The sequence below is a fragment of the Scardinius erythrophthalmus genome (assembly GCF_964197995.2).
Source record: "Scardinius erythrophthalmus genome assembly, chromosome: 5".
Lineage (NCBI taxonomy): Eukaryota > Metazoa > Chordata > Actinopteri > Cypriniformes > Leuciscidae > Scardinius > Scardinius erythrophthalmus.
The window spans coordinates 54,992,078-55,018,935 of record NC_138225.1 but is presented as its reverse complement, the minus strand read 5'-3'; the positions used below and the strand labels follow the sequence as shown (position 1 = coordinate 55,018,935).

The 26,858-nt window shown below is 39.4% G+C and overlaps 2 protein-coding genes across 2 annotated transcripts; one reads left to right on the top strand and one right to left on the bottom strand.

Moving 5' to 3' along the window:
- Positions 1-108: 108 nt before the first annotated feature.
- oxt (oxytocin) lies at positions 109-8,152 on the bottom strand (the record flags this gene model as incomplete). Its single annotated transcript, XM_081367179.1, has 4 exons — positions 8,022-8,152; positions 2,582-2,706; positions 1,251-1,452; positions 109-236 (listed from the first exon to the last, which is right to left on the bottom strand). The coding sequence occupies exons 2-4, from the start codon at positions 2,702-2,704 to the stop codon at positions 109-111; spliced, it is 453 nt and encodes a 150-aa protein (XP_081223305.1). The 5' UTR covers positions 2,705-2,706; positions 8,022-8,152.
- Positions 6,808-26,557, top strand: dqx1 (DEAQ box RNA-dependent ATPase 1). Its single transcript, XM_081367178.1, has 12 exons — positions 6,808-7,090; positions 9,025-9,372; positions 12,906-13,099; positions 13,484-13,865; positions 14,650-14,919; positions 15,761-15,860; positions 17,867-18,022; positions 19,132-19,323; positions 19,925-20,050; positions 20,553-20,743; positions 21,002-21,192; positions 21,611-26,557. The coding sequence occupies exons 2-12, from the start codon at positions 9,082-9,084 to the stop codon at positions 21,789-21,791; spliced, it is 2,274 nt and encodes a 757-aa protein (XP_081223304.1). The 5' UTR covers positions 6,808-7,090; positions 9,025-9,081; the 3' UTR covers positions 21,792-26,557.
- Positions 26,558-26,858: the final 301 nt, after the last annotated feature.

Sequence of the window (26,858 nt, the reverse complement as noted above, 5' to 3'; positions counted from 1 at the left end):
AAATATCTAGCGGCTATACAAAGTTGCTTTACAAAAGGTCGATGATGGTTGGTTGGTTGGTTGGTGGGCGGGCTCCTCCTGAGATGATGTCACGCCTCTGTGAGCGTTTCATTGGTGGAGTCTGTAGGGGTGGGCGTGGCTTGACATGTGCAGGAGCTTCATCAGTAGATCTTGGCTAGTTGGAGCCGTACCGTCACCGTCTCCATCCACACACGACTGGTCCACACTGCAGCCCTCTGATTCACACACACAATTCACACACACAAAAATCTTTATTATCAATTTTTAAGGCCAGACAAGTAATTTGGTCAACATTTAGAGAAAGACTACATGCCTGCTCACTATATATTCGAACGAGCATACCTATAGACTAAACACGTAATATGCATGTTCGGGTTTTTGAAGTAATAACGTTTTTTTAAAAATTCAACACTTGCACCTTGGAACCTGTTCGTAACCCAGTAAAGGATGGGATGCTAAAAGTAATTTCTGCATGTCAAGTCGAGTCTCCTTCATTTATACAGCGCTTTAACAATATAGACTGTTTCATTAGTTATTAACTAGGGGCCGCTAACACAACACTGGCCCAGATCCGGGCCGTGAGGAATCCATGTGTACCAGATCTGGGCCGACACGGTTGCTGTCTGGGATATGCTTTATTATCACTAAATATTGGACTCAGTCTTTTTGTCAACTGCCAATCAGCACAATTTCTTCATCTCTTTTTGGAGCTGACTGATCGAAGTCATTCGTCTGAGCTCATGCGCCTCACTTTTTTTGAGTTGAAGTGAATTTATTTTTCAAAAACCAGAAACTAAGGTCTGAGCTGAGAAACACTGTTATAAAGTATCCACCACTTTTTTTGTTGTGTGAAAACCTTGCAAACGATTCAGTGCGTGGGTGAACTGCCCGAATGAATCAAACTGAATCGCAACCGCAACCTTTTGACCGATTACATCAAAACGGTGATTCGTTCATCAATATGGCATGAGCTGATAGAAAGCAATGCAACATGATTGGTAAAATATTGTCAAAGAAAGTGATTCTCAGGTCGGTATACGGCCAGACAGCAACATAGTGTCGGCCCATGGATTCCTCACGGTCCAGATGTGGGCCGGATCTGGGCCGACTCTGTTGCTGTCTGAGTATGCAAAGTCAGAAAGTTTTTGTCCAGTGCAATTGCCTCAACTAGCATCTTCAGGAAAAAGAAAATCCCATGAGGGTGAATATATGAAACAGGTCAAACTAACCTGAGTCACAACAGACCCCAGGAGCGGCGCAGCGGCCTTCATAACCGCACGCTTTCCCAGCCGCGTCGCAGGGAGTCGGCAGAGAGTCCTCCTCCAGACAGCGAAGGGTTTCTGGCGAGCCGACCAGACAGCCGATCCCTTCACCACAGCAGATACTGGGACCGAAGCACCGGCCGCGATCGCCAGGACCGCATGACATGCACTACAGAGGAGCAGGAGGACACGTCTCAGTAATGCCTTCAGCGTTCAAGCACAGACAGACACGAAGGCCAAGTGTGTGTGGCTAGTTTCAGCCTGACGCAGTTTTCATTTTCACGTCCTACGCCACGTTCTTTAAATAGCAAATGCATTTGTGCTCATCTGTGGCCCATGAGCGGCTGGTCTGAGAACGAGTGTGTGTTCAGGCGTTGGAGCGTTGACCAACTGAGATCTGCTCTATAGTCAATGGCGCAGTATTTTTTTTGTTATTTAAAGAGCGCTTTAGTAATGTGCGCCTATAGGCGGGTCCACAACACACACACTCTGCTTATTACACACACATGGACGCGCAGCAGCACACAAGCAAATATGCCAAATATAAAATATGCCAAATATTAAAAATAAAAGGATTACAATGTTAAAGATTAATATTGTGTACATAAAGATATGGTGGAATCCGGCTTGTCCCGTAGATGGTCTCGCTTTAACCTCACACACACACACACACACACACACACACACACACACACACACACACACACACACACACGCGGCTTTAACCTCGAGCACGAGCAGATCCGTTTCCTCGCTAGAGAAGCGTTCAGTTTTTCCGCTTGCAAATTCCTCCTTGTAAATAGCGAATCTGCCATGGCGCGAGCGCAACTGGCATTTAAAGGGAATGGGAGATGAGACTCTGATTGGTTTATTGCACGTTACGCCCAAAACACACCCATTACTCATTAAGAGAACAGAGACAAAACACACACATTACTCATTAAGAGAATAGAGACAAAACACACACATTACTCATTAAGAGAACAGAGACAAAACACACACATTACTCATTAAGAGAATAGAGATAAAACACACACATTACTCATTAAGAGAATAGGGACAAAACACACACATTACTCATTATGAGAATAGAGACGACCCTTTTAGACCAGCGCCGGGAGCGCCGACCATTTTCCCCGTCGTTAAACTAGCAAAACTGGATTTGGACCATGCGCTTAGATCGTTAAACTAGGGCACAAATTGTCGGCCCAGATCCGGCCCACATCTGGTCCCCGGATCTGGGCCGACACTATGTTGCTGTCTGGGATCTCCTGCTTTAAGGAAGCGGATAAACGCACCTGTCGAGATGGCCAGTCCTGTACGGCTCGTTTGCCTCCGATGGGGCAGTTAGAGATGTAGCAGGCCGAGCAAATGGACATCAGACACAGCAGACACACCACCGACAGCAGACCTCCAGACATATCTGTGCAGAAACCCCATTACAACACAACACAACACTCTCTAAATGCAAAACATGCTTTTCTTACTTAGTATTCTTGTCTTGATTCCAGTCCAAATATCAAACATTTCCTAAATCAAGATGCATTTACTAAAGTAGTAAAATGACATAAGATGGGGAAAGAAAAATAATCTTAATTCAGACAGAAACAACATTATTTTTCTTACCCCATTAGCAGATAATTTAGCTTTTTTTAAGCATCAGCTCCATTAATTTTGATTTATTTACCCAGAAAACAAGACTTAACATCTTACATCATTTTACTCATCTAGTAAATGCATCTTGATTTAAGAATTTTTAGACATTTGGACTGGAAACAAGACAAAAATACTCAGTAAGAAAAGTTTTTTTTGCAGTGAACACTGTAAAAAAAGTCGCAGTACTTACTTTAGCGAGGCTGAAATGGACAGCTAAAGTGAAGAGATTCAGCTTCTGAGCAACGATGTTCATTTGTACGGTGTGAGGAGACTTTTTATACCCCTTTGCTCTCTTTGCTGCGTGATATTATCACATTATTACCTGTTAGCTACAATCAAGGAGCCTATCTATCTAAATGTTAATGATGTGACCTGATTAGGTCAGAGGACCGGTCACTACGCTGTCCAGTCGCAGGGATGAGCGTCATTAGCGCCCGTGATCAGGCATACGGTGTGAGACAGGTGAAAGGCAGATGTGGATTAAAACAAGAACATTCATTTTAAAACTTTCTGAAACGTCACTCTTAAAAAAAAAAAAAAAAGTTTCCAAAAGGAGGCTTTCACGACGATGCAAAGTTGTTGTTTTGTTGGCACTCAGATACATCTCTAGTTTCAGCATTATTTGTTCTTCAGACATTCCTCTTTAAACACAGTCAGCTATTTGAAAAGTTAACTACATTTGGTTTTTGACCATTGAAAATGGGTCAAATTAAACTATTTGAATATAAAGTCGCATTGGGATCCCAATATCTATGTGATTGAACCATATAGAGCCTTTAAAATGAAGATATCAAAAGAAAAGTTTATTAAGAATGAGAATTAAAATCATATTAAGATATCTTTAATACTTTTTGAGAGACAGGCATGCAAACTTTGGAAAAAGAATATGGCCTTAGACTGGTGTATTCTATGCAATTTTGTTGATAGAAAAAACGTGAGATACTTTCTAGTTTCAACATTATTTGTTCTTTAGATGTTCCTCTTAACAGAAAGAAACTCTCAGCTGTGTGCAAAGTGACCCACATTTGGTTTTTGACAATTGAAAATGTGTACAACTGACCAATGAACACATGGAGCCACATTAAGATCTCCATATCTCTAGGATTAAACCATCGAGGGCCTTTAAAATGAAGAAAGCAAAAGAAATGTTCATCTAAAACGATATTAAGAAGAGTTAGGCATGCAAACTTGAGAAAAAAAGCAAAAACAAGAAGTGCATATAATGATGCAAATATTGCTAAAGTCAACAGATTTCACTAACAGATCTACCAATTGTTGTGTAAAAATAAAATAATGATGCTGCAATCTTTCTAAATACATTTTTACCCCACTATAAATTGGCTCCAAATCTCAGGTAAGAATTGTATTTTTGACCCCCCTCTACAAAATAGTGGATTACTCAGTAAATATACATCCATGACATTTAATATTTTGCCTTTCTTCTTCATTTATGTATTTCTTTCACCAGATAAAAAATGATCAAAATCAACATTATTAGCCGGGGGCCGGGGGTTTATGATGTCATAAAACCATGACATCAAAGTGGCTGATGATTGTGGAGGACAAGAAGACTTTTGTGGCACAGAAGCATGTGACAAGCATATGTTGTTTTAAAGGGGTGGTTGATTATGATTGGACTTTTCTAACTTTAGTTAGTGTGTAATGTTGCTGTTTGATCATAAACAACATCTGCAAAGTTACGACGCTCAAAGTTCAGAGCAAAGGGAGATATTTGCTTTTACAGAAATGGCTTTTTAGGGACGACAACAAACGGCTGGTAGAGACTACACCACATTCCTCCCGGTTTAGTGACATCACCAACCCTAAAATTTACATAAACCCCACCCCCGGATCACGATTTATAGATTATCAAGACAGAATATGCTAATCAATGACTAGAAGATAACTACACATAAGCTACATAAACTCATCAACTAATCATTCAGAAATGTCCTGTCGCTTCTACATGTTGTCACTTCTTCTCGAGTCTCTCCATCATTGTCTGACTCCGGTTTGAATATAAAAGGCTAAAAGTTTTTGAAATGTTCAGTGTGTGTTTGTGTGAGGTAATCTGAGCTGCTAACACACACACACACACACACACACACACACACACACACATACACGTGTGTGCCCCCTGTGCCGGGAGCAGCAGCTCATTTGCATTTAAAGCAACACACGAAAACGGTGCGTTTTTGCTCTCCCTCAAAGGAGACAAATTTAACATGCTATTAATAATTGTCTGTGGGGTATATTGAGCTAAAACTTCACACACACACTCTGGGGACATCAGAGACTTATTTTACATCTTGTGAAAAGGGCATTATACCACTCCTTTAAGTTCTGCAGATGACAATAAATAGGAAATTATGAGAGAATGTTCTTGAATACATGGCATGTTCTGCAGTGTTCATATGTAACTTGCGGGAGCTTGAATCAAGGGGATAACGAGTGCTGAAGTGATTAATCCGCAGAGTCACAGGGTAATGACACAGTTCTCACATTTAACACGTCCTCTCTGCTTTTCAATCATTTATCTCTGATTAGACTTTAATAGGACACATATCCCATGGATTTAATCAAATTATTGAATTATTACCTCGGGTCAGCATAGGCCGTTGATGGAAAGTCACATGCTGCTTTTACCAAAGTAAATCAGTAGAATAGTTAGAAAGTTGTTTGGTTCATTTGAACAGAGCAACTATAGCAGCTGAACACATTTTGAGTCAGTGAGTCAATGGGAACTTACTGGTGTGTCTTTATATTAAAGCCCCCCTGTGGTCAAGCTTCAAAATCCAGCTTTTAATGTTGTTTATGTGTCTATGTGGTGTTTTTAATCTGCTTTAAGACACACCATGTGTAAATTCATAAGTCGACAGCATTGCTGAGTGTTTCCTCCTTAAAACTGCAGTGAACCAAAGACAGTCTCAAAAACACGCTTTGAAATCGCTGGTGTTTCTGACGTCACAAACTACCTTGTAACCAATCAGATCAACGTGTGATCGTCAACCAGTGGATCTCTGAGCTGAGTGAGGTAGTGGAGGCGGGGCTCATTTGCATATTCATAGAACCAAGCATACTAAATGAGGCAAGGGTGTCGAGTTACACTCAAGATATTTTAAGGCATTTTTTTTCCAAGGAAAAATGTCATTTTGGTGATCAAAAATGAGTTTTAAGAGATACAGTTATTGACTTTGGGACTTCAGTTATTGACCCATTGCATTACTATACATTATATTCAACATTATATAGTATTGTAGTTTAATGTAGTTCTGACACTAAACTCTGAAACCTTGAATTGTTTCTCAGTTATTTTATTTTGGGTGAAATATACACAATACTTTTTTTGTATTGCGATATATTGTGACACTCCTAGTAATCACATATTGAACGTCAATTTATTTTATGTTTCTTAACTCATAATTCACAACCATACATTGTTTATAACTAGTCACAGTGTGACCTTTAGGGTCCATCATATCAGCTTCTGACACAACCAGTAGTGTGAGTTTTGATTCTCTGTTTGTATTTTTGGGACGTATTGAACGTCAGTTTATTTTATGTTTCTTATCTCATAATTCACAATCATACATTGACCTATTTACTTTGGTTAGTTGTTTTCTTTATAGCACATTCATTCATTCATGTATTAGTAGTGTGTCGGTCTCCACCCTTCTCTTATATCTCTATGATCTGCCTCAGGTTTCAGCTCCACCTGCCCGGTGAGCGCGAGGCTGCGTCTCAACCCCTCTCGAGTGCCCTACCCAGTGCGCAGCGTCAGTGGCGCGTGTCATAGGCACGTGACGCAGGCTCGTGTTGCCTAGGCAGCGGCCGAGCGGGGTTTGAGACGCGACCCCGTGAGGTGAGAGTGAGAGATTCAACATGGCGGCGGAGTTTCGCTCTCTGGCGATGAAATACCATCAACAGTCACGAATGATATCGTAATATCGCATTAAAACAGCCTCAGATCGACTTCCAATCATTTCGTTTTACATTTTCAATATCCCCTGAGGGACATTATATGATATTTCGTGTCATCGCGAGTCGATGGTTGTAACGTAACGTACATTAACGCGGTACTTTCTCTCATTAATGTCGTTTTATTTCTCATCGGGTTAGTCTGACGGATCTGAGGGGGAAATGTGCTTCAGGTAAATGTGTTTTCCTCTCGTTCTGCTTTGTTTTTGTCCTTTTCACCTGTGTTGTCGTCGTCTGATCTCTGACAGTCAGCTGATACACGGTCATTATGCAGATTTAAAGCAAACGCGTCTGAATTTATTCATTATCATGCAAAACATTACATTTAAAATAATTACGGTGTTGTACCAATTTGTATTTAATCCTAATGCTATATCACAGTGTTTATCATGGTTGTTTTCGAATCAAAAAACAAACGAAGTCAGTCATTATTTTATTTTCAATAAGCACAAATAAGATCATGTTCATTGTGTGATCTATGTAAATAATGTAAAGCACAGATATGTTTAGGTTTAGTGATTATTTGCTTTACCCTGTTGTTTGTGTTCTTTTGTTGTTGTTGTTGTTGTTGATGATGATGATGTTGATGATGATGATGCGCTTTAATCTGACCTCAATATCACTGAAAAACACACCACTCATATTCTCACACAGAATAAACCCATGGAAGCTTGTTTCTGATACGGAATAAAACATAAAAAAGGCAATTGCAACTTTTTATCTCACTTTTTTTCTCGCAATTGCCAGTTTATATTGCGCAATTTTGAGGAAAAAAAAGTCAAAATTGTGAGATGATAATAATAATATAATATAACCCAGCCTCAATAACCTTTTATTTTTTTATTCTGTTGCATTAGTGGCGTGTCACATGGCTAGTTCCTCCCAAACACACGTGTTAGTTAAGCAAATGCATCAGTGCCTTGTTCAAACATCACGTCGTCACGTATCTCGTGTTGTAGTACTGTAGTATAATTTATTTATATTATAATTCTATACTGCATGTCTAATCAGATACCGTCTTACTAACCCGAGACAGCTTTCATATTGTGTGAGTAGCAGTTCTGATCTGAGGGAAACAGGATAGTGTGTGTCCTCTTTACTCACTGCAGTGAAGCCTGTGTTCTGGAGGACATGTGCTGGATTCCTGGCGTGTGTAGAGTTACTGCGAGCTCCAGCGGCTGTTCTTGACTTCATTCGCACTCGATGTTGCGAGAAAGAGTTGTTCAGCTGTTCCTAGTCTGAAAGAAATTGTGCATTATCCAGCAATAAAGTATTAGGGCTGCACGATTAAGCAAAAATAAAACTGAGATTGTGATTATCACTCAGTGTGATTATGAAATGGCAAATGCTATGATTTAATAAAATAAATATATGCACGTATTTCAGGGTGAAGCGTGGCACTGTGTTCATTTACACGCGAGCAGCTCATGATCTCTTCCTCTGCTTTGAGTTTGAGTCGCTTTAAGCTAATGTTTAATTTTTTCTTAAATACTCTTTTAAATTTTACAATGAAATATTACAATAGTAAAAAAACAACTATTTCCTGTTTGTGCACAATAGGCCGTAATCATGAACTTCAAAGTATTCAAAGTATTTGTTAATACTTACTGATGTTTGCTTGCATGCATAACCTATTATTTATTGATCAAATCTAGTAATTTAAAGGTAAATAAAGTAAAAAAAAATCTCCCAAAATATTGCATTAAAAAATAGAAAATTATTATCAAAATTAAATAAAATAAACTTTCTGAACAAAAAAATAAAAAATAATTTAAGTATAATTTTAGGGCTTCGGGTCATTTTGACCCGCGAGGGAAAGATGTGTTACATCTGAGGGTTAATACTTACTGATGTTTGCTTGCATGCATATTATTTATTGATCAAATCTAGTAATTTAAAGGTAAGTAAAGTTTTTTAAAAATCTCCCAAACATTTTTATTAACAAATAGAAAAAATATTATTAAAATTAAATTAAATAAGCTTTCTGAAAAAAAAATATAATAGGGCTTCGGGTCATTGTGACCCGCGAGGGAAAGATGTGTTACATGCTGATGTATGCTTACATGCATGATATCAAACGAAGCTGTTGTTGATTTCTTCTGTGTAGGTGATTCAGATTAGCGGCGTACCTCAGGGCTCCGTCAGCGGCCCGTTCACGTTCATCATGTCCTCGGCCCCGAAGGCTCCTGTTCTCTCGGGCCGGGACGATCTCTCCATCTCGTCTCTGCTGTCCGGAGACCTGGAGGAGGAGGAGGGCGAGAGAGCGGACGAGGACCTGGCCGATCTGGAGGTGAACCCGTACGACGGGCTGCCGTTCTCCTCCCGATACTACAGTCTCCTGGAGGAGAGGAAGACGCTGCCCGTGTGGAGCCTGAAGTTCAGTCTGCTGGAGCACATGGAGGAGCACAGTATGATCGTGCTGAGCGCGGATGGAGGCTCGGGGAAGAGCACACAGGTGGAGCACGGCTCATCCACATCACACACACGCTGATTCCCCATCAGGGTTTGAAATTAACACCCGCCAGATGTTATAATGTTCACTCACTTTGCTGGGGACGTCAAATCTGCGCAGATTTAGCGCAAATACTCATGAGTCATCATCATGATATATTAAATACTATTAAATATTAAATACTGTGCGTATTTCACAGAATCTGCTCATATCTGGCTTACTTGAACACACACGTCACTACGCAACGAATAACGGCGCGCTTGTTCATTTGCATTGAAGCAACAGCGAAGATTAAAAAAGCATTTGGTGAACAGAAAAGACATTATTTTCCAACATCCTAAAAACATCCTTTTTTCTTTGATGTTCTTTGTACTGTATTGATCTATCCACCCATCTGTTCTGTTCCATCCCAATCTTTTCTATTCTATTCTATTCTATTCTATTCTGTTCTGTTCTATTATATTCTGTTCTGTTCTGTTCTATTCTGTTCTATTCTGTTCTGTTCTATTCTGTTCTATTCTGTTCTGTTCTGTTCTGTTATATTCTGTTCTATTCTGTTCTATTCTGTTCTGTTCTGTTCTATTCTATTCTATTCTGTTCTGTTCTATTATATTCTGTTCTGTTCTATTCTGTTCTATTCTGTTCTGTTCTGTTCTATTCTGTTCTATTCTGTTCTGTTCTGTTCTATTCTATGGTTTTATTCAATTCCATTCTGTTCTGTTCTATTCCATTCTGTTCTGTTCTATTCTGTTCTATTCTATGGTTTTATTCATTTCCATTCTATTCTGTTCTATTCTATGGTTTTATTCATTTCCATTCTGTTCTATTCTATTCCATTCCATTCTATTCTATTCTGTTCTATTCTGTTCTATTCTATTCTATGGTTTTATTCATTTCCATTCTGTTCTATTCTGTTCTATTCTGTTCTATGGTTTTATTCATTTCCATTCTGTTCTATTCTATTCCATTCTATTCTGTTCTGTTCTATTCTGTTCTATTCTGTTCTGTTCTATTCTATTCTGTTCTATTCTATTCTATGGTTTTATTCATTTCCATTCTATTCTATTCTGTTCTGTTCTATTCTATGGTTTTATTCATTTCCATTCTGTTCTATTCTATTCCATTCTGTTCTGTTCTATTCTATTCTATTCTGTTCTATTCTATTCTATGGTTTTATTCATTTCCATTCTGTTCTATTCCATTCTATTCCGTTCTATTCTGTTCTATTCTGTTCTATTCTGTTCTGTTCTATTCTGTTCTGTTCTATTCTATGGTTTTATTCAATTCCATTCTGTTCTATTCTATTCCATTCTATTCTGTTCTGTTCTATTCTATTCTGTTCTATTCTATGGTTTTATTCATTTCCATTCTATTCTGTTCTATTCTATGGTTTTATTCATTTCCATTCTGTTCTCTTCTATTCCATTCCATTCTATTCTATTCTGTTCTATTTTATTCTATGGTTTTATTCATTTCCATTCTGTTCTATTCTATTCTGTTCTATTCTGTTCTATTCTGTTCTATGGTTTTATTCATTTCCATTCTGTTCTATTCTATTCCATTCTATTCTGTTCTGTTTTATTCTGTTCTATTCTGTTCTGTTCTATTCTATTCTGTTCTATTCTATTCTATGGTTTTATTCATTTCCATTCTATTCTATTCTGTTCTGTTCTATTCTATGGTTTTATTCATTTCCATTCTGTTCTATTCTATTCCATTCTATTCTGTTCTGTTCTATTCTATTCTATTCTGTTCTATTCTATTCTATGGTTTTATTCATTTCCATTCTGTTCTATTCCATTCTATTCTGTTCTATTCTGTTGTATTCTATTCTGTTCTATTCTATTCTGTTCTATTCTATGGTTTTATTCATTTCCATTCTATTCTATTCTGTTCTATTCTATGGTTTTATTCATTTCCATTCTGTTCTATTCTATTCCATTCTATTCTGTTCTATTCTATTCTGTTCTATTCTATTCTATGGTTTTATTCATTTCCATTCTGTTCTATTCTGTTCTGTTCTATTCTATTCTGTTCTATTCTCTTCTATGGTTTTATTCATTTCCATTCTGTTCTATTCTATTCCATTCTGTTCTATTCTGTTCTATTCTATTCTGTTCTATTCTATGGTTTTATTCATTTCCATTCTATTCTATTCTGTTCTATTCTATGGTTTTATTCATTTCCATTCTGTTCTATTCTATTCCATTCTATTCTGTTCTATTCTATTCTGTTCTATTCTATTCTATGGTTTTATTCATTTCCATTCTGTTCTATTCTGTTCTATTCTATTCTGTTCTATTCTATTCTATGGTTTTATTCATTTCCATTCTGTTCTATTCTATTCCATTCTATTCTATTCTGTTCTATTCTATTCTATGGTTTTATTCATTTCCATTCTATTCTATTCTGTTCTATTCTATTCTATGGTTTTATTCATTTCTATTCTATTCTGTTCTATTCTATTCTGTTCTATTCTGTTCTATTCTATTCTATGGTTTTATTCAATTCTATTCTGTTCTATTCTGTTCTATTCTATTCTATGGTTTTATTCATTTCTATTCTGTTCTATTCTATTCTGTTCTGTTCTATTCTGTTCTATTCTATTCTATGGTTTTATTCATTTCCATTCTATTCTATTCTGTTCTATTCTATTCTATGGTTTTATTCATTTCTATTCTGTTCTATTCCATTCTGTTCTGTTCTATTCTGTTCTGTTCTATTCTGTTCTATTCTATTCTATGGTTTTATTCAATTCTATTCTGTTCTATTCTATTCTATGGTTTTATTCAATTCTATTCTGTTCTATTCTATTCTATGGTTTTATTCAATTCTATTCTGTTTTATTCTGTTCTATTCTATTCTATTCTATTCTATGGTTTTATTCAATTCCATTCTGTTCTGTTCTATTCCATTCTATTCTATGGTTTTATTCAATTATATTCTGTTCTATTCTATTCTGTTCTATTCTGTTCTATTCTATTCTATGGTTTTATTCATTTCCATTCTATTCTATTCTGTTCTATTCTATGGTTTTATTCATTTCTATTCTGTTCTATTCTATTCTGTTCTGTTCTATTCTGTTCTATTCTATTCTATGGTTTTATTCAATTCTGTTCTGTTCTATTCTATGGTTTTATTCAATTCTATTCTATTCTATTCTATTCTATGGTTTTATTCAATTCTATTCTGTTCTATTCTATTCTATGGTTTTATTCAATTCCATTCTGTTCTGTTCTATTCTATGGTTTTATTCAATTCTATTCTGTTCTATTCTGTTCTATTCTATTCTATGGTTTTATTCAATTCTATTCTGTTCTATTCTATTCTATTCTATTCTATGGTTTTATTCAATTCTATTCTGTTCTGTTCTATTCTATTCTATTCTAGCCTAGTTTTGTTTGATTCTGTTGTATTGTGTTCTGCTGTTGTGTTCTATTTCTGTTCTCTGACGTGGCTCTTTGTCTCGTGTGTGTGTGTGTGTGTGTGTGTGTGTGTGTGTGTGTGTGTGTGTGTGTGTGTGTGTGTGTGTGCAGGTTCCTCAGTGGTGTGTGGAGTACGCTCTGTCGCACGAGTTCTCTCAGGGTCTGGTGTGTTGTTCTCAGCCGTACGCGGCGGCCGCTTCCAGTCTAGCGCTCAGAGTGGCGGATGAGATGGACCTGAGTCTGGGGTTAGAGGTCGGATACAGGGTCCCGCACGAGGACGGGTGCACCCCCGACACTATCCTGAGGTACACACACACACACACACACCCGACACTATACTGAGGTGCACACACACACACACACACACTATACTGAGGTACACACACACACACAATCCTGCAGTACAAAGGTCAAAAATTAAAAAATTACAGAAATAAAAAATAATAATAATTTCAATGAAATGAATGTACTATATTTTAGTTTGATAATGTTTTTTATGTAATATTCTGTATTTTTAGGGGATTTTATGGTACTGAACTACATTTAATCATGTAACCTGTTCAAATCATGTCCATGTTTTGTGAGTGTTCACACAGCAAGTGCCAAATCCTTTACCGAGTTTCGTTCCGTTCCGATGAAGTCCAGCATGCGGTGAGAGCAGCAGTGATGCTTGTGCTGTAAACCTGCAGGTTCGTGACGGACTCGCTCTTGCTGGAGGAAATGATGTCAGACCCTCTTCTGCGTCAGTACGGGGTGTTGGTGATCGACGAGGCTCAGGAGCGCACGGTTTCCACGGATGTTTTGCTCGGGCTCCTGCGCGACGTGTGCCAGCAGCGCCGCGAGCTACGGGTGCTAGTGCTAACCGATCCCGCCAGCGCGCACACCTTCGCTAGCTTCCTGGGAGAGAGCGTGCCTCACCTCAGCGTTCCCGCGCTAGCCTCCAGCGCCGAGATCCTGTACCGGGACCCGCCCACAGGACGTGACCTAGCGACCGCTTCCTGTCACATGATCCTGGATCTGCACCGCAGGGGGGAGCAAGGAGACGTTCTAGTGTTCCTCCCTAGTGTTCAGGTGTGTGTCTTTATCCACTGATCTCCTCATGTAAGTCACACACAAACATGGACTCCCTTTGTTAACAGAGTCACGCCTGAGCAAACAGAGCTCGTTCTGCGGACACACTCGCTGAAGTTTAAACGCTTCTGATTTCACTGAGCTAATGTACAGCTGCATTTGCACTGAATATAGATTTGCTGTTGAAAAGTTAGCGTCCTAAATATAGTTTTGAATGCGTTATTCACAGAGCAAACTAATCTATACTACTCAAACCATTACAGACGACAAGGTGTTTGCTATCAAATCCTCAAATTTGAGATCGAGTTAACAGGTTAAAGTCCCCCTGTGGTGTAAATCCAGCTTTTAATGTAGTTTATGTGTCTATGTGGTGTTATTAATGTGCTTTAAGACAAACCATGTGTAAATTCATAAGTCGACAGCATTGCTGAGTGTTTCCTCCTTAAAACTGCAGTGAACCAAAGACAGTCTCAAAAACACGCTTTGAAATCGCTGGTGTTTCTGACGTCACAAACTACCTTGTAACCAATCAGATCAACGTGTGATCGCCAACCAGTGGATCTCTGAGCTGAGGGAGTGAGTGGAGGCGGGGCTCATTTGCATATTCATAGAACCGCGCATACTAAATGAGGCAAGGGTGTCGAGTTACATTCAGGATATTTTAAGGCATTTTTCAAGGAAAAAAACTTGTAATTATGTCATTTTGGAGATCAGAGATGAGTTTTAAGGGATACAGTGAGACAGAGATGTGTGTGTTTGAGCCGACTGTTGTTGTGGTTGTCAGGAGATCCAGGAGTGTCGAGCGGCGCTGGAGAAGGAGTGTGTGTCTCTGAGCTCTCACCTGTCGTCTCTGCGCGTGATCGAGCTTCACGCTGGCGGCGGAGGCTCGTCGCAGGAGCTCTACGACCCCGAGAGCGTCGAGGACGAGCAGGAGGACGCGCAGGAGGATCCGGCTCACAGACGCAGGGTCGTTCTCACCGACGTCCTAGGAGAGGCTTCGTTCTCCCTCCGTAACGTCCGCTACGTCATCGACACCGGCGTCCAGCTGAAGACCGTGAGTGTGTGGAGATCAGGGCTGGCAAAGTGGCTGAAAAGCTCAATTCGAATTTCTTTCTTAAATATCAGCAAAATTCGAATTCTAAAGGCAATCCTCGATGCCAGAGGAAAAAAGCGCTGTATTGTCTCCTGTGTCCACAAGAGGGCGCAACGAGGAGATACAAACCAGATCAAGCATTGAAATTAAACAACATTATCTTTTTAAAGTGCATTAACTTTTGAAACAATTGATCTTAAATAAAATATATAATTTCCTTAATGTGCATGCAAGGAAAATTAGGTTACAATAGTGCGTTAAACTGTGTTTGTGCATCAGTAACCTGAGAAAACACACTTCAACAGAAGCGTACTGAACTACATGAACACACAACAGCAAACTGACATTCAGAAACACTCACTTCTACACACTACATCTACATATTGTTCATCACAAACACCAGACGCTCTTGATCTGAGCGAGGGCTGAGCGCTTTCACACACACACACACACACACTCAGCTCTGACCGATGTGCAGGTTTGGTCAAGTGTGTCGTTGCACGATTTTTGCCTCCGACTGAGAGTGTGTTCGTCAGCAGGAAGAGACTTTTCTCGCCATTGTTCAAGTCAACTACTTCAAATTAATTATACTGGATAAGCTAACACAAAAACACACCGCGTCAGTGACGTCATCCTCATGTCTCGCGCGCCTCTCGACACACCAAACATTCAAATGCACGGTTTTTATTTATTTTATTTGACGAATATTCGAAATTCGAAGCCGTATTTGCCAGCCCTAGTGGAGGTCAGAGTTCGCGTGTCTGTGGCGTTCAGTGTTGTTCACGCTGCTGTTCCTGCACAGATCTACAACCCTCAGATCCGAGCGGATTCACAGCTCCAGCAGCCAATCAGCAGACAGCAGGCCGACGCTCGAGCCCGCAGGGTCAACAGCAAACTGCCCGGTGGGTAAACACACACACCTTATTAAAGTGCCCCTGTTAGTATTATTATTTGGTCAGTGATTCTGAACTGAAACGAGTCGTCAGTAATTCAGTCTCACTTCCTGTTGTACCTGCGTAGGGTTTGTAACTAATTTGCGTAATGCCCGCCTCTGATCTTGATTGGCTGAGCAGCGTCTCTTAGCCCCGCCCTCAAACACTGTAGTGTATCTGAGACTGGAAGAGTTTGGTTCGTGTTGTTCGTGTCGAGAAGACGCTGTTTTCTGAGATTGATACGGTAAAACCCACGCCATCGTCACTGTTCGTATCACTGTGATCAAGAGCGGAGATTCAGATATGATAATGAGCGTTTGCTGTCTGACCAATCACAGCAGAGCAGCTCTCAGAGAGGCGGGGCTTAGAGAGACTGAATCCTCGATGGAAGCGTTTCAGACACTGAGAGAAAAGAGCTGACGCTGCAGTGCAGATTATGAATTAAACTTTAAGAAATTAGTGTTTTTTTTACCTTGAATGCATTTAAACCTGTTTTAGGAGAAATTAAAACGAAATTAGGGACCTATAAAATAGCATAATAGGGCAAAAAAGAGAACCTTGTTTTGGATCTATGTGACTTTCTTTTGCTGAAATTTTACAATGAGTGAAACTGAAGCTTTAAAAAGACACAAAAGCATCATAAACATGGTCCATACGTGCTTCTGTGGTGCTTCGTCATTCAGTCCCATTCACTGTCATTGTATAGAAAATATATCAATATAAGCATTTTATACCCAACCCTAATTGTATTTATTTAAAATATGATTAAAAGGAAGTCTGATGTTTACATTTACATCTATTCATTTAACAGACGCTTTTATCCGAATTTTATCTTAATAGAAGATAAAGTATTAGTATTAATGGATTAAGTGTTGCCGAAAAAGATGCGTCACGGACTCGGTTCAGTTGAGCTGATCGGTCATGTGATTGAGCTGATCGGTCATGTGATTGATCGGTCATGTGATTGAGTTCATCGGTCATGTGATTGAGCTGATCGGTCATGTGATTGAGCTGATCGGTCATGTGATTGAGCTGATCGGTCATGTGATTGAGCTGATCGGTCATGATTGATCGGTCATGTGATTGAGTTGATCGGTCATGTGATTGAGTTCATCGGTCATGTGATTGAGTTCATCGGTCATGTGATTGAGTTCATCGGTCATGTGATTGAGTTCATCGGTCATGTGATTGAGCTGATCGTCGTGATTGATCTGTCATGTGATTGAGTTCATCGGTCATGTGATTGAGTTCATCGGTCATGTGATTGAACTGATCGGTCGTGATTGAGCTGATCGTCGTGATTGATCTGTCATGTGATTGAGTTCATCGGTCATGTGATTGAGCTGATCGGTCATGTGATTGAGCTGATCGGTCATGTGATTGAGCTGATCGGTCATGTGATTGAGTTGATCGGTCATGTGATTGAGCTGATCGGTCATGTGATTGAGCTGATCGGTCATGTGATTGAGCTGATCGGTCGTGATTGATCGGTCATGTGATTGAGTTCATCGGTCATGTGATTGAGTTCATCGGTCATGTGATTGATCGGTCATGTGATTGAGTTCATCGGTCATGTGATTGAGTTGATCGGTCATGTGATTGAGTTGATCGGTCATGTGATTGATCGGTCATGTGATTGAGCTGATCGGTCATGTGATTGATCGGTCATGTGATTGAGTTCATCGGTCATGTGATTGAGCTGATCGGTCATGTGATTGAGCTGATCGGTCATGTGATTGAGCTGATCGGTCATGATTGATCGGTCATGTGATTGAGTTCATCGGTCATGTGATTGAGTTGATCGGTCATGTGATTGAGTTCATCGGTCATGTGATTGAGTTCATCGGTCATGTGATTGAGCTGATCGGTCATGTGATTGATCGGTCATGTGATTGAGTTCATCGGTCATGTGATTGAGTTGATTGGTCATGTGATTGAGTTGATGGGTCATGTGAAGGTGTGTGTTGTGTGCGCAGGTGTGTGTTTCCGCCTGTACTCTCAGCTGATGTACGAGGAGATGCCTGCGTCTCGGTGTCCAGCGGTGGCCGAAGCGAACCTCAGTCACCTGGTGCTGCTCCTCAAGAGACTGGACATCGCAGACATGGGCCAGTGCAAGTTCCTGGACCGGCCGGGTGAGAGCCTCATCCTGTATTCTTCATTCGGATCCCCAGTGGTTGCTAATCTTCCTGGGTCCACACAGCCATACAAGACAAAAACATGCAGATAACATACAACCAAGAAATAATTACACCAATCAAATCATCCAACTGTACATCTTCGTAGTAGCAGCACATCACACACACAACATACATTTACACATACTTTACAGTGTCTTCTATATTCAGACGTGCTTTTACTTTTTCGTATTTTAATTGGAACCATATTCAAGCAACAGAACCTCGATAAAGCACACTTTGTTTCAGGAAATGTGTGTGTGGACAAGCTAAAAAGACTCACTCGACGCGTGCTATAGTCGTGTCTAAAACCCACATATACAAGTTTATCAGAAATCCAGAGCTCACACCTGTGTCCGTGCTGACAGCACATGTAGATTTAGTGAAATGAAAATGTAAGTTAGCCCATGATTTACTCTCCCTCAACTCATCCTAGGTGTATATGACACTCCTCTTCCAGACGGACACAATCAGAGTTATGTAATAAATGTCCTGGCTCTTCCCAGCTTTATAATGGGAGTGAATGGGTACATATTTTTGGAAGTTCATTAAAGTGCATCTGTTCATGATTAAAGCGCTCAGCGCGGCTCTGTGAGGGTTAATAAAGGCCTTCTGAAGTGAAGTGATGCGTTTGTGTAAGAAAAACATCCATATTTAAAACTTTATCGGCTAAAATGACGAGCTTCCGGCAGACGGCCTACGACGGCATCAACTTACGCCACGAGAGAAACACTGGAACTTGACGAACACGGTTGCCATTCACTGCCATTATAAAGCTGGGAAGAGCCAGGACATTTATTAATATAACTCTGATTGTGTCCGTCTGATAGAAGAGTGTCACACACACCTAGGATGAGTTGAGGGCGAGTAAATCATGGGCTAACTTTCATTATTGGGTGAACTATCCCTTTAAGCGTCCTTGAGCCCTGGAAAGCCGCTAAATAAATAAAACGTATTATTATTATTCACAGTTCACACTGTCTAACCGGCCAATCTAGAGCTGGAAGTTCTTGTTGCATCCGACATGATCTGTGTGTGTGTGTGTGTGTGTGTGTGTGTGTGTGCAGCTCCTGAGGCGCTGATGCAGGCGCTGGAGGATCTGGATTATCTGGCGGCTCTGGACGACGACGGGAATCTGTCGGAGGTGGGAATCATCATGTCTGAGCTTCCGCTGGAGCCGCCGTTAGCTAAAGCTCTGATCGCGTCCTGCGAGTTCGACTGCGTGAACGAGCTCCTGACCGTCGCCGCCATGCTGACCGGTACACATCTCTCACACTAGAGGACTGATTCACACACACAAGTGTCTTCAGTGGGGTCGGGCATTGCTTGACTTTTAACGATTCCGATTCCTATTTCGAGTCTTCTTATCGATTCCTGATTTCAGTTCCAATAAGTAAAAAAATAACGTGGATTTCATTCACATTTCGTCTTATTGCAAAACATTTAACTGTGTCTGAATATCATCAACAAGCTAAAGAACACTCACACAAGGAGCGTTTGCCTGTGGATTAAAAACACCATAGAAGAACAACTAGCCAAACTAATATAAACTTCAAGCATTATTAAAGACAATAAACACTCAGTGATTAAAAAAGAACAAACAAAAAATTAGCAATCGCAACAAATAGACACAACTGATCAAAGATTAGGCTACTGTCGCTTTAAGAGCGGCACGGCTCCGATACACAGAAAACAGAGTCTCTCACTTCAATGGTTTAACGTCATATTGAAATTCTCACAAACTAATCGATAAGAGGAACCGAAATTGTTTATTTCCTAACAAGTATCCGATTCCTGACCTCCAGTATTCGATTTTCGATTCCCAACCCTAGTGTTTAGTGTGTGTTTGATGACTTCCAGCTCCGCCGTGCTTTATAACGCCCCCGGCTGGAAAAGAAGAGGCGGCTTCGACACACAGACGACTCTTGCTTCATCCCGAGGGAGATCACATGACCCTCATCAACGTCTACAACGCATATCTGCAGCGTGAGTGACATCATCACACCGGATCACGAGAAACTGAAGTGTCCGAAACCGCTCCCTATACACTACATAGTGCACTATATCGGGTGTCGGCCATTTTGTAGTGGTGTCCGAATTCTGAGTGAACGACATCATTCCCTACATTCCTTCACTACTTTTACCCACAATCCTCTCTGAATTCGAGTGTACATTCGATGTACACTTGCTGAAGCACTATTTCCCACAATGCAGTGCGGAGAGGACTGGGCGAGCGAGTTTAAACCAGAGATTACTTTACAGCTTTCTGATTTCTGCTTTTCATTTATTTCATGCTAGTTTTAGTTTTTTTTTTCTACCTTTTTTTATTAATTATTACTTGAATAAAACATTAAAATATTGAGACAATATTATATAGATGAATTTCACTTCATTTCGTTCACTCCTTGCAGATGTAGTGCACTCAGATGCCACACACTATATAGTGAACGAGTGAGCGGTGTGGGTCAGCTTGTGTCTGTGTCCTCAGATAATGAAGATGAGGTCTGGTGCAGGACGAACTTCCTGAACGCCTCTGCGCTGCGATTGGCTGTGGTGATTAGGGCGGAGCTACTGGAGGTGATGCAGCGAATCGAGTTGCCCGTCTCTCCGCCCGCCTTCGGTTGCCAGGACAACAGCACTAATATAAAGAGAGCTCTGATATCGGGATTCTTCCTGAAGGTAAACGCACGCGCTCGTAGTGAGCCGGTTGAGTAGCTGAAGCACTGGATTCTGATTGGCTGACAGACGTTCCTCATTCCTAGTGTGGAGAACCACTGTCGAGTTTAGTTACAAGTGTGACTGGAGTTAATGTGGGCCGGATCTGGGCCGACACTATGCTTCTGTCTGGGATAGTTGATTCTGATGGGTTAATCTGATTGTGCGGAGATGACTGCACATGATCACATGTTTTGAGTCCCCGGTGTGTTTGATCCTCAGGTTGCTCATGACGTGGACGGCTCGGGGAACTATCTGCTGCTCACACACCGGCACGTGTCTCACCTCCACCCGTTCTCCTCGTACCGCTGTCGCCGGCCTCGACCCGACCCGCCCGGCTGGGTGCTTTACCACGACTTCACCATCTCACACGACAACTGCATCTGCATCGTATCCGAGATTCACCCTCAGATGTGAGTGTGATCGCATCAAATCCCTGTCTGTGAGTGCCTTAAAGGAGGAGTTCACTTTAAAATGAAGATTAGCCCATGATTTACTCTCCCTCTCTTCTATCAGACGAACACAATCAGAGTTATAAAAGTGTCCTGGTTCTTCCAAGCTTTATAATGGCCGTGGATTGCTGTTTCTGTTTTGAAATCCATAAAAGTGCATCTATCCACTTTTATGATGGACAGATGCACTTTTATCATGGACTTCAAAACAGAAACGGCAATCCACTGCCATTATAAAGCTTGGAAGAACCAGGACACTTTTATAACTCTGATTGTGTTCGTCTGATAGAAGAGAGGGAGAGTAAATCATGGGCTAATCTTCATTTTAAAGTGAACTCTTCCTTAAAGCTGGTTTAATCTGGACTCGTGTGTGTTGTAGGTTGGTGGAGCTGGCGCCTCAGTACTATCTGGAGAATCTTCCTCCCAGCGACGGCCTGGATCTGCTGATGGGCCTCAGACTGAGTCTATTCCCTCCGGATGATCAGGACAAGATCCCTCCGGATAAAAGCCTTGAGGAAGCGAGAGAAGAGTCCAGCGCAGAGACGTGTAGTGTACAGTAATCGTTCAGATGTTTCAGTCGCTGGGACACACACACACACACACACACACACACACACAGTCGCTGGAACACACACACTCAGTCGCTGGAACACACACACACACACACACACACACACACACACACTCAGTCGCTGGAACACACACACACACACTCAGTCGCTGGAACACACACACTCAGTCGCTGGAACACACACACACTCAGTCGCTGGAACACACACACTCAGTCGCTGGAACACACACACACACACTCAGTCGCTGGAACACACACACTCAGTCGCTGGAACACACACACACTCAGTCGCTGGAACACACACACTCAGTCGCTGGAACACACACACTTAATCGTGGAACACACACTCAGTCGCTGGAACACGCACACACACACACACACTCAGTCGCTGAAACACACACACTCAGTCACTGGAACACACACACTTAATCGTGGAACACACACACTCAGTCGCACAGTCGCTGGAACACACACACTCAGGCCGCGGTGCAATGAAGAACTCCAGATGAACTCAGATGCGCTTTAGAGGCTCAGATCTGTTATTTCTGTAATTGACATACTATAATATATATATATTTATATATATATATATATATTTTTAATAGTGAATAAAGACATGTTTCTGGATCAAGTAAGGGAAGTGAGCCCAGCAAACACACTATCGGCTTCCTGCAGCCAATCAGATGAAGCTCAGTCATGACCAATCACATGATTAAGACTACAGTCCAATCAGAAATAAATGCAGTTTTACTCGTCTGTTATTGGACTCTCTCTCTCTCTCTCTCTCTCTCTCTCTCGCTGAAGTAGTGACTCTCGGCTGGCAGTCTGTGGTGTGGAAGCTTGTTTCTGCCATGTAATTGCGACTTTTTAATCTCGCAGTACTGGCATTTTTCTAGGAATTCTAGGATTTTATTTTTCACAATTCAGACTTCTCAGATTTCTTTTCTTCTGAGAATGAGGTAGAGTCAGAATTCCAGAAAAAAGTTAGAATTCCAAGATTTAAACTTAGAATTTCAGGGAAAAAAAAGTCAGAATTGCGAGATTTAAACTCAGAATTCCGGAAAGAAGGTCAGAATTGCAAGATATAAACTCAAAATTCCAGGGAAAAGGAAATCAGAATTGCGAGATTTAATTTCAGAATAAAAAGTCAGAATTGCGAGATTTAAACAGAATTCTGGAAAAAGTCAGAATTGAAAGATTTAAACTCAGAATTCTGGGAAAAAGTCAGAATTGTAAGATTTAAACGTAGAATTCCAGAAAAAAAAAATCAAATTTGCAAGATTTAAACTCAGAATTCCAGAAAGAAAGCACAATTGTAAGAATTAAACTTAGAATTCCGGAAAGAAAGTCACAATTGTAAGATTTAAACTTAGAATTCCGGAAAGAAAGTCACAATTGTAAGATTTAAACTTAGAATTCCAGAAAGAAAGTCACAATTGCAAGATTTAAACTCAGAATTCCAGAAAGAAAGTCACAATTGTAAGATTTAAACTTAGAATTCTGGAAAAAAAAATCAAATTTGCAAGATTTAGACTCAGAATTCCAGAAAGAAAGTCACAATTGTAAGAATTAAAATTAGAATTCCGGAAAGAAAGTCACAATTGTAAGATTTAAACTTAGATTTCCGGAAAAAAAATCTAATTTGCAAGATTTAGACTCAGAATTCCAGAAAGAAAGTCACAATTGTAAGAATTTAACTTAGAATTCCAGAAAGAAAGCACAATTGTAAGAATTAAACTTAGAATTCCGGAAAGAAAGTCACAATTGTAAGATTTAAACTTAGAATTCCGGAAGGAAAGTCACAATTGCAAGATTTAAACTTAGAATTCCGGAAAGAAAGTCACAATTGTAAGATTTAAACTTAGAATTCTGGAAAAAAAAAAAATTTGCAAGATTTAGACTCAGAATTCCAGAAAGAAAGTCACAATTGTAAGAATTAAACTTAGAATTCCGGAAAGAAAGTCACAATTGTAAGATTTAAACTTAGAATTCCGGAAAAAAAATCTAATTTGCAAGATTTAGACTCAGAATTCCAGAAAGAAAGTCACAATTGTAAGAATTAAACTTAGAATTCCAGAAAGAAAGCACAATTGTAAGAATTAAACTTAGAATTCCGGAAAGAAAGTCACAATTGTAAGATTTAAACTTAGAATTCCGGAAGGAAAGTCACAATTGCAAGATTTAAACTTAGAATTCCGGAAAGAAAGTCACAATTGTAAGATTTAAACTTAGAATTCCGAAAAAAAATCAAATTTGCAAGATTTAGACTCAGAATTCCAGAAAGAAAGTCACAATTGTAAGAATTAAACTTAGAATTCTGGAAAGAAAGTCACAATTGTAAGATTTAAACTTAGAATTCCGGAAAAAAAACTAATTTGCAAGATTTAGACTCAGAATTCCAGAAAGAAAGTCACAATTGTAAGAATTAAACTTAGAATTCCAGAAAGAAAGCACAATTGTAAGATTTAAACTTAGAATTCCGAAAAAAAAATCAAATTTGCAAGATTTAGACTCAGAATTCCAGAAAGAAAGTCACAATTGTAAGAATTAAACTTAGAATTCTGGAAAGAAAGTCACAATTGTAAGATTTAAACTTAGAATTCCGGAAAAAAAACTAATTTGCAAGATTTAGACTCAGAATTCCAGAAAGAAAGTCACAATTGTAAGAATTAAACTTAGAATTCCGGAAAGAAAGTCACAATTGTAAGATTTAAACTTAGAATTCCGGAAAGAAAGTCACAATTGTAAGATTTAAACTTAGAATTCCGGAAAGAAAGTCACAATTGTAAGATTTAAACTTAGAATTCCAGAAAGAAAGTCACAATTGTAAGATTTAAACTTAGAATTCCAGAAAGAAAGTCACAATTGTAAGATTTAAACTCAGAATTCCGGAAAGAAAGTCACAATTGTAAGATTTAAACTTAGAATTCCGGAAAGAAAGTCACAATTGTAAGATTTAAACTTAGAATTCCAGAAAGAAAGTCACAATTGTAAGATTTAAACTCAGAATTCCGGAAAGAAAGTCACAATTGTAAGATTTAAACTCAGAATTCCGGAAAGAAAGTCACAATTGTAAGAATTAAACTTAGAATTCCAGAAAGAAAGTCACAATTGTAAGAATTAAACTTAGAATTCCGGAAAGAAAGTCACAATTGTAAGAATTAAACTTAGAATTCCGGAAAGAAAGTCACAATTGTAAGATTTAAACTTAGAATTCCGGAAGGAAAGTCACAATTGTAAGATTTAAACTTAGAATTCCAGAAAGAAAGTCACAATTGCAAGATTTAAACTCAGAATTCCGGAAAGAAAGTCACAATTGCAAGATTTAAACTCAGAATTCCGGAAAGAAAGTCACAATTGCAAGATTTAAACTCAGAATTCCGGAAAGAAAGTCACAATTGCAAGATTTAAACTCAGAATTCCGGAAAAAAAGTCAGAATTTTGAAATATAAACTCAGAATTACAAGATAAAAAAATCTTAATTAGCTTTTTATATTTTTATTCCATGGTGGAAATAAGCGTCCCTAAAGCAGTTGGAAACGTGTAATCCTGCATCCGCATCACTAGTGTGTGTGATTGTGTCGATACACACTCCTGCTCCGTCTGTCACACACACGTGCTCCTGTACGGACTCTTATATTTGTGTTGTGTTCTCGTGAACTCTCGGTCGCGCTGCATTTCTCCATGTGTTGTTGTGTGTTTGTTCTCCTCTTCAGACTGTTCAGCCAGAACTGTAACCAGAACTGTATCAGTGTGTGCATTAATGCACGATAGTGAAATACTCGAGCTCTTTAAAGCAGGACGGTATGAAAGCACATTTCCTCCACTTGAAAAACATGCTTTTGTAAGTCATAATTATAAGATGAAAAGTCTACATAATTACTTAAAAACTCATAATGACACACTAAGTCGAAATTCACTGAAGACATTCAAAGTCATGGCTTAGTTTCGACTTTATCTCATTATCACTTAGTATGTCATAATTTCAACTTTTTGTCTCATAATTATGACTTGGTATGTCAATTAAACTTTTTATCATAATATTGACTCATCTCATTATTATGACTGTCAATTTTAACTTTATCATAGAATTATGAGTTTATATGTCAATAATTAAGTAATAATTTAGACTTTTTACCTCATAATTGACTTACCATGTCATAATTTCAACTTTTTATGTCACTATTGACTTTTCATCTCATTGGTTTTAACTTTTTCCCAAAGCATGATTTCTTTCCCCTAATGTGGCAGAAATGGGCTTTCATAGGATGGGTTCTGATTGGCTGTCAATGTTTTAATCATTCCTCTTAGAGTTAGAAACCAATATTAAAAATTGCACAGTTATTGTGAACGGGCTTCTGGTCCACGATGAGCCGCACAACACCAGCCTCCGATCTTCCCTCAGCCTTCCCACTGAGCCGGACACTTTCAGGATGATCCCTTTGTTTGGGTTTTCTGGAATCATGAGTGGTGAGAGTTGATGATCTTCCTCGGTTTACTGACCGTCACGGCTTCCTCGTGAAGCGACGGATCGACTCTGGATGTTCGGGGTTCAGTTTGTTTGAATCCCATGACTGTGTTTCCTGCTTTTAGAGGTCGTTTACTCCTTGTGTTTTGTACTTTTCTAAATCTTGTTGCTCTCTCTCCCAGAAGACTCTGTATTTTGTGTGTGAACTCTTGAGTGTACAAATGTGACTTTAATACAGGGGGAAATTTGAACACTAATTAAAAGTTGTGGTGCTTTTTGAATTCCAGTATAGCAGATGTGTTTATGTCTATATCTCTCTTATTTTGCTTTCCTTTTTAGTGTTCCGGGGCAAAAATGACCTGCCTTTAAAATTGCCCATAAATCTCTCATGTTATAGTATCACTAAATATAAGATTCAGTCTTTTTGTTAACTTGTTTTTTGTCAATCAGAGTCGGAATTGAGAGATAAATTCAGAATTCCATAAAAAGTCAGAATTGAGAGATTTCTGAATTTAAACAGAATTCAAAGGAAAAAAAGTTAGAATTGCAAGATTTAAACTCAGAATTGAAGTGTTCAGTGCATGTGTG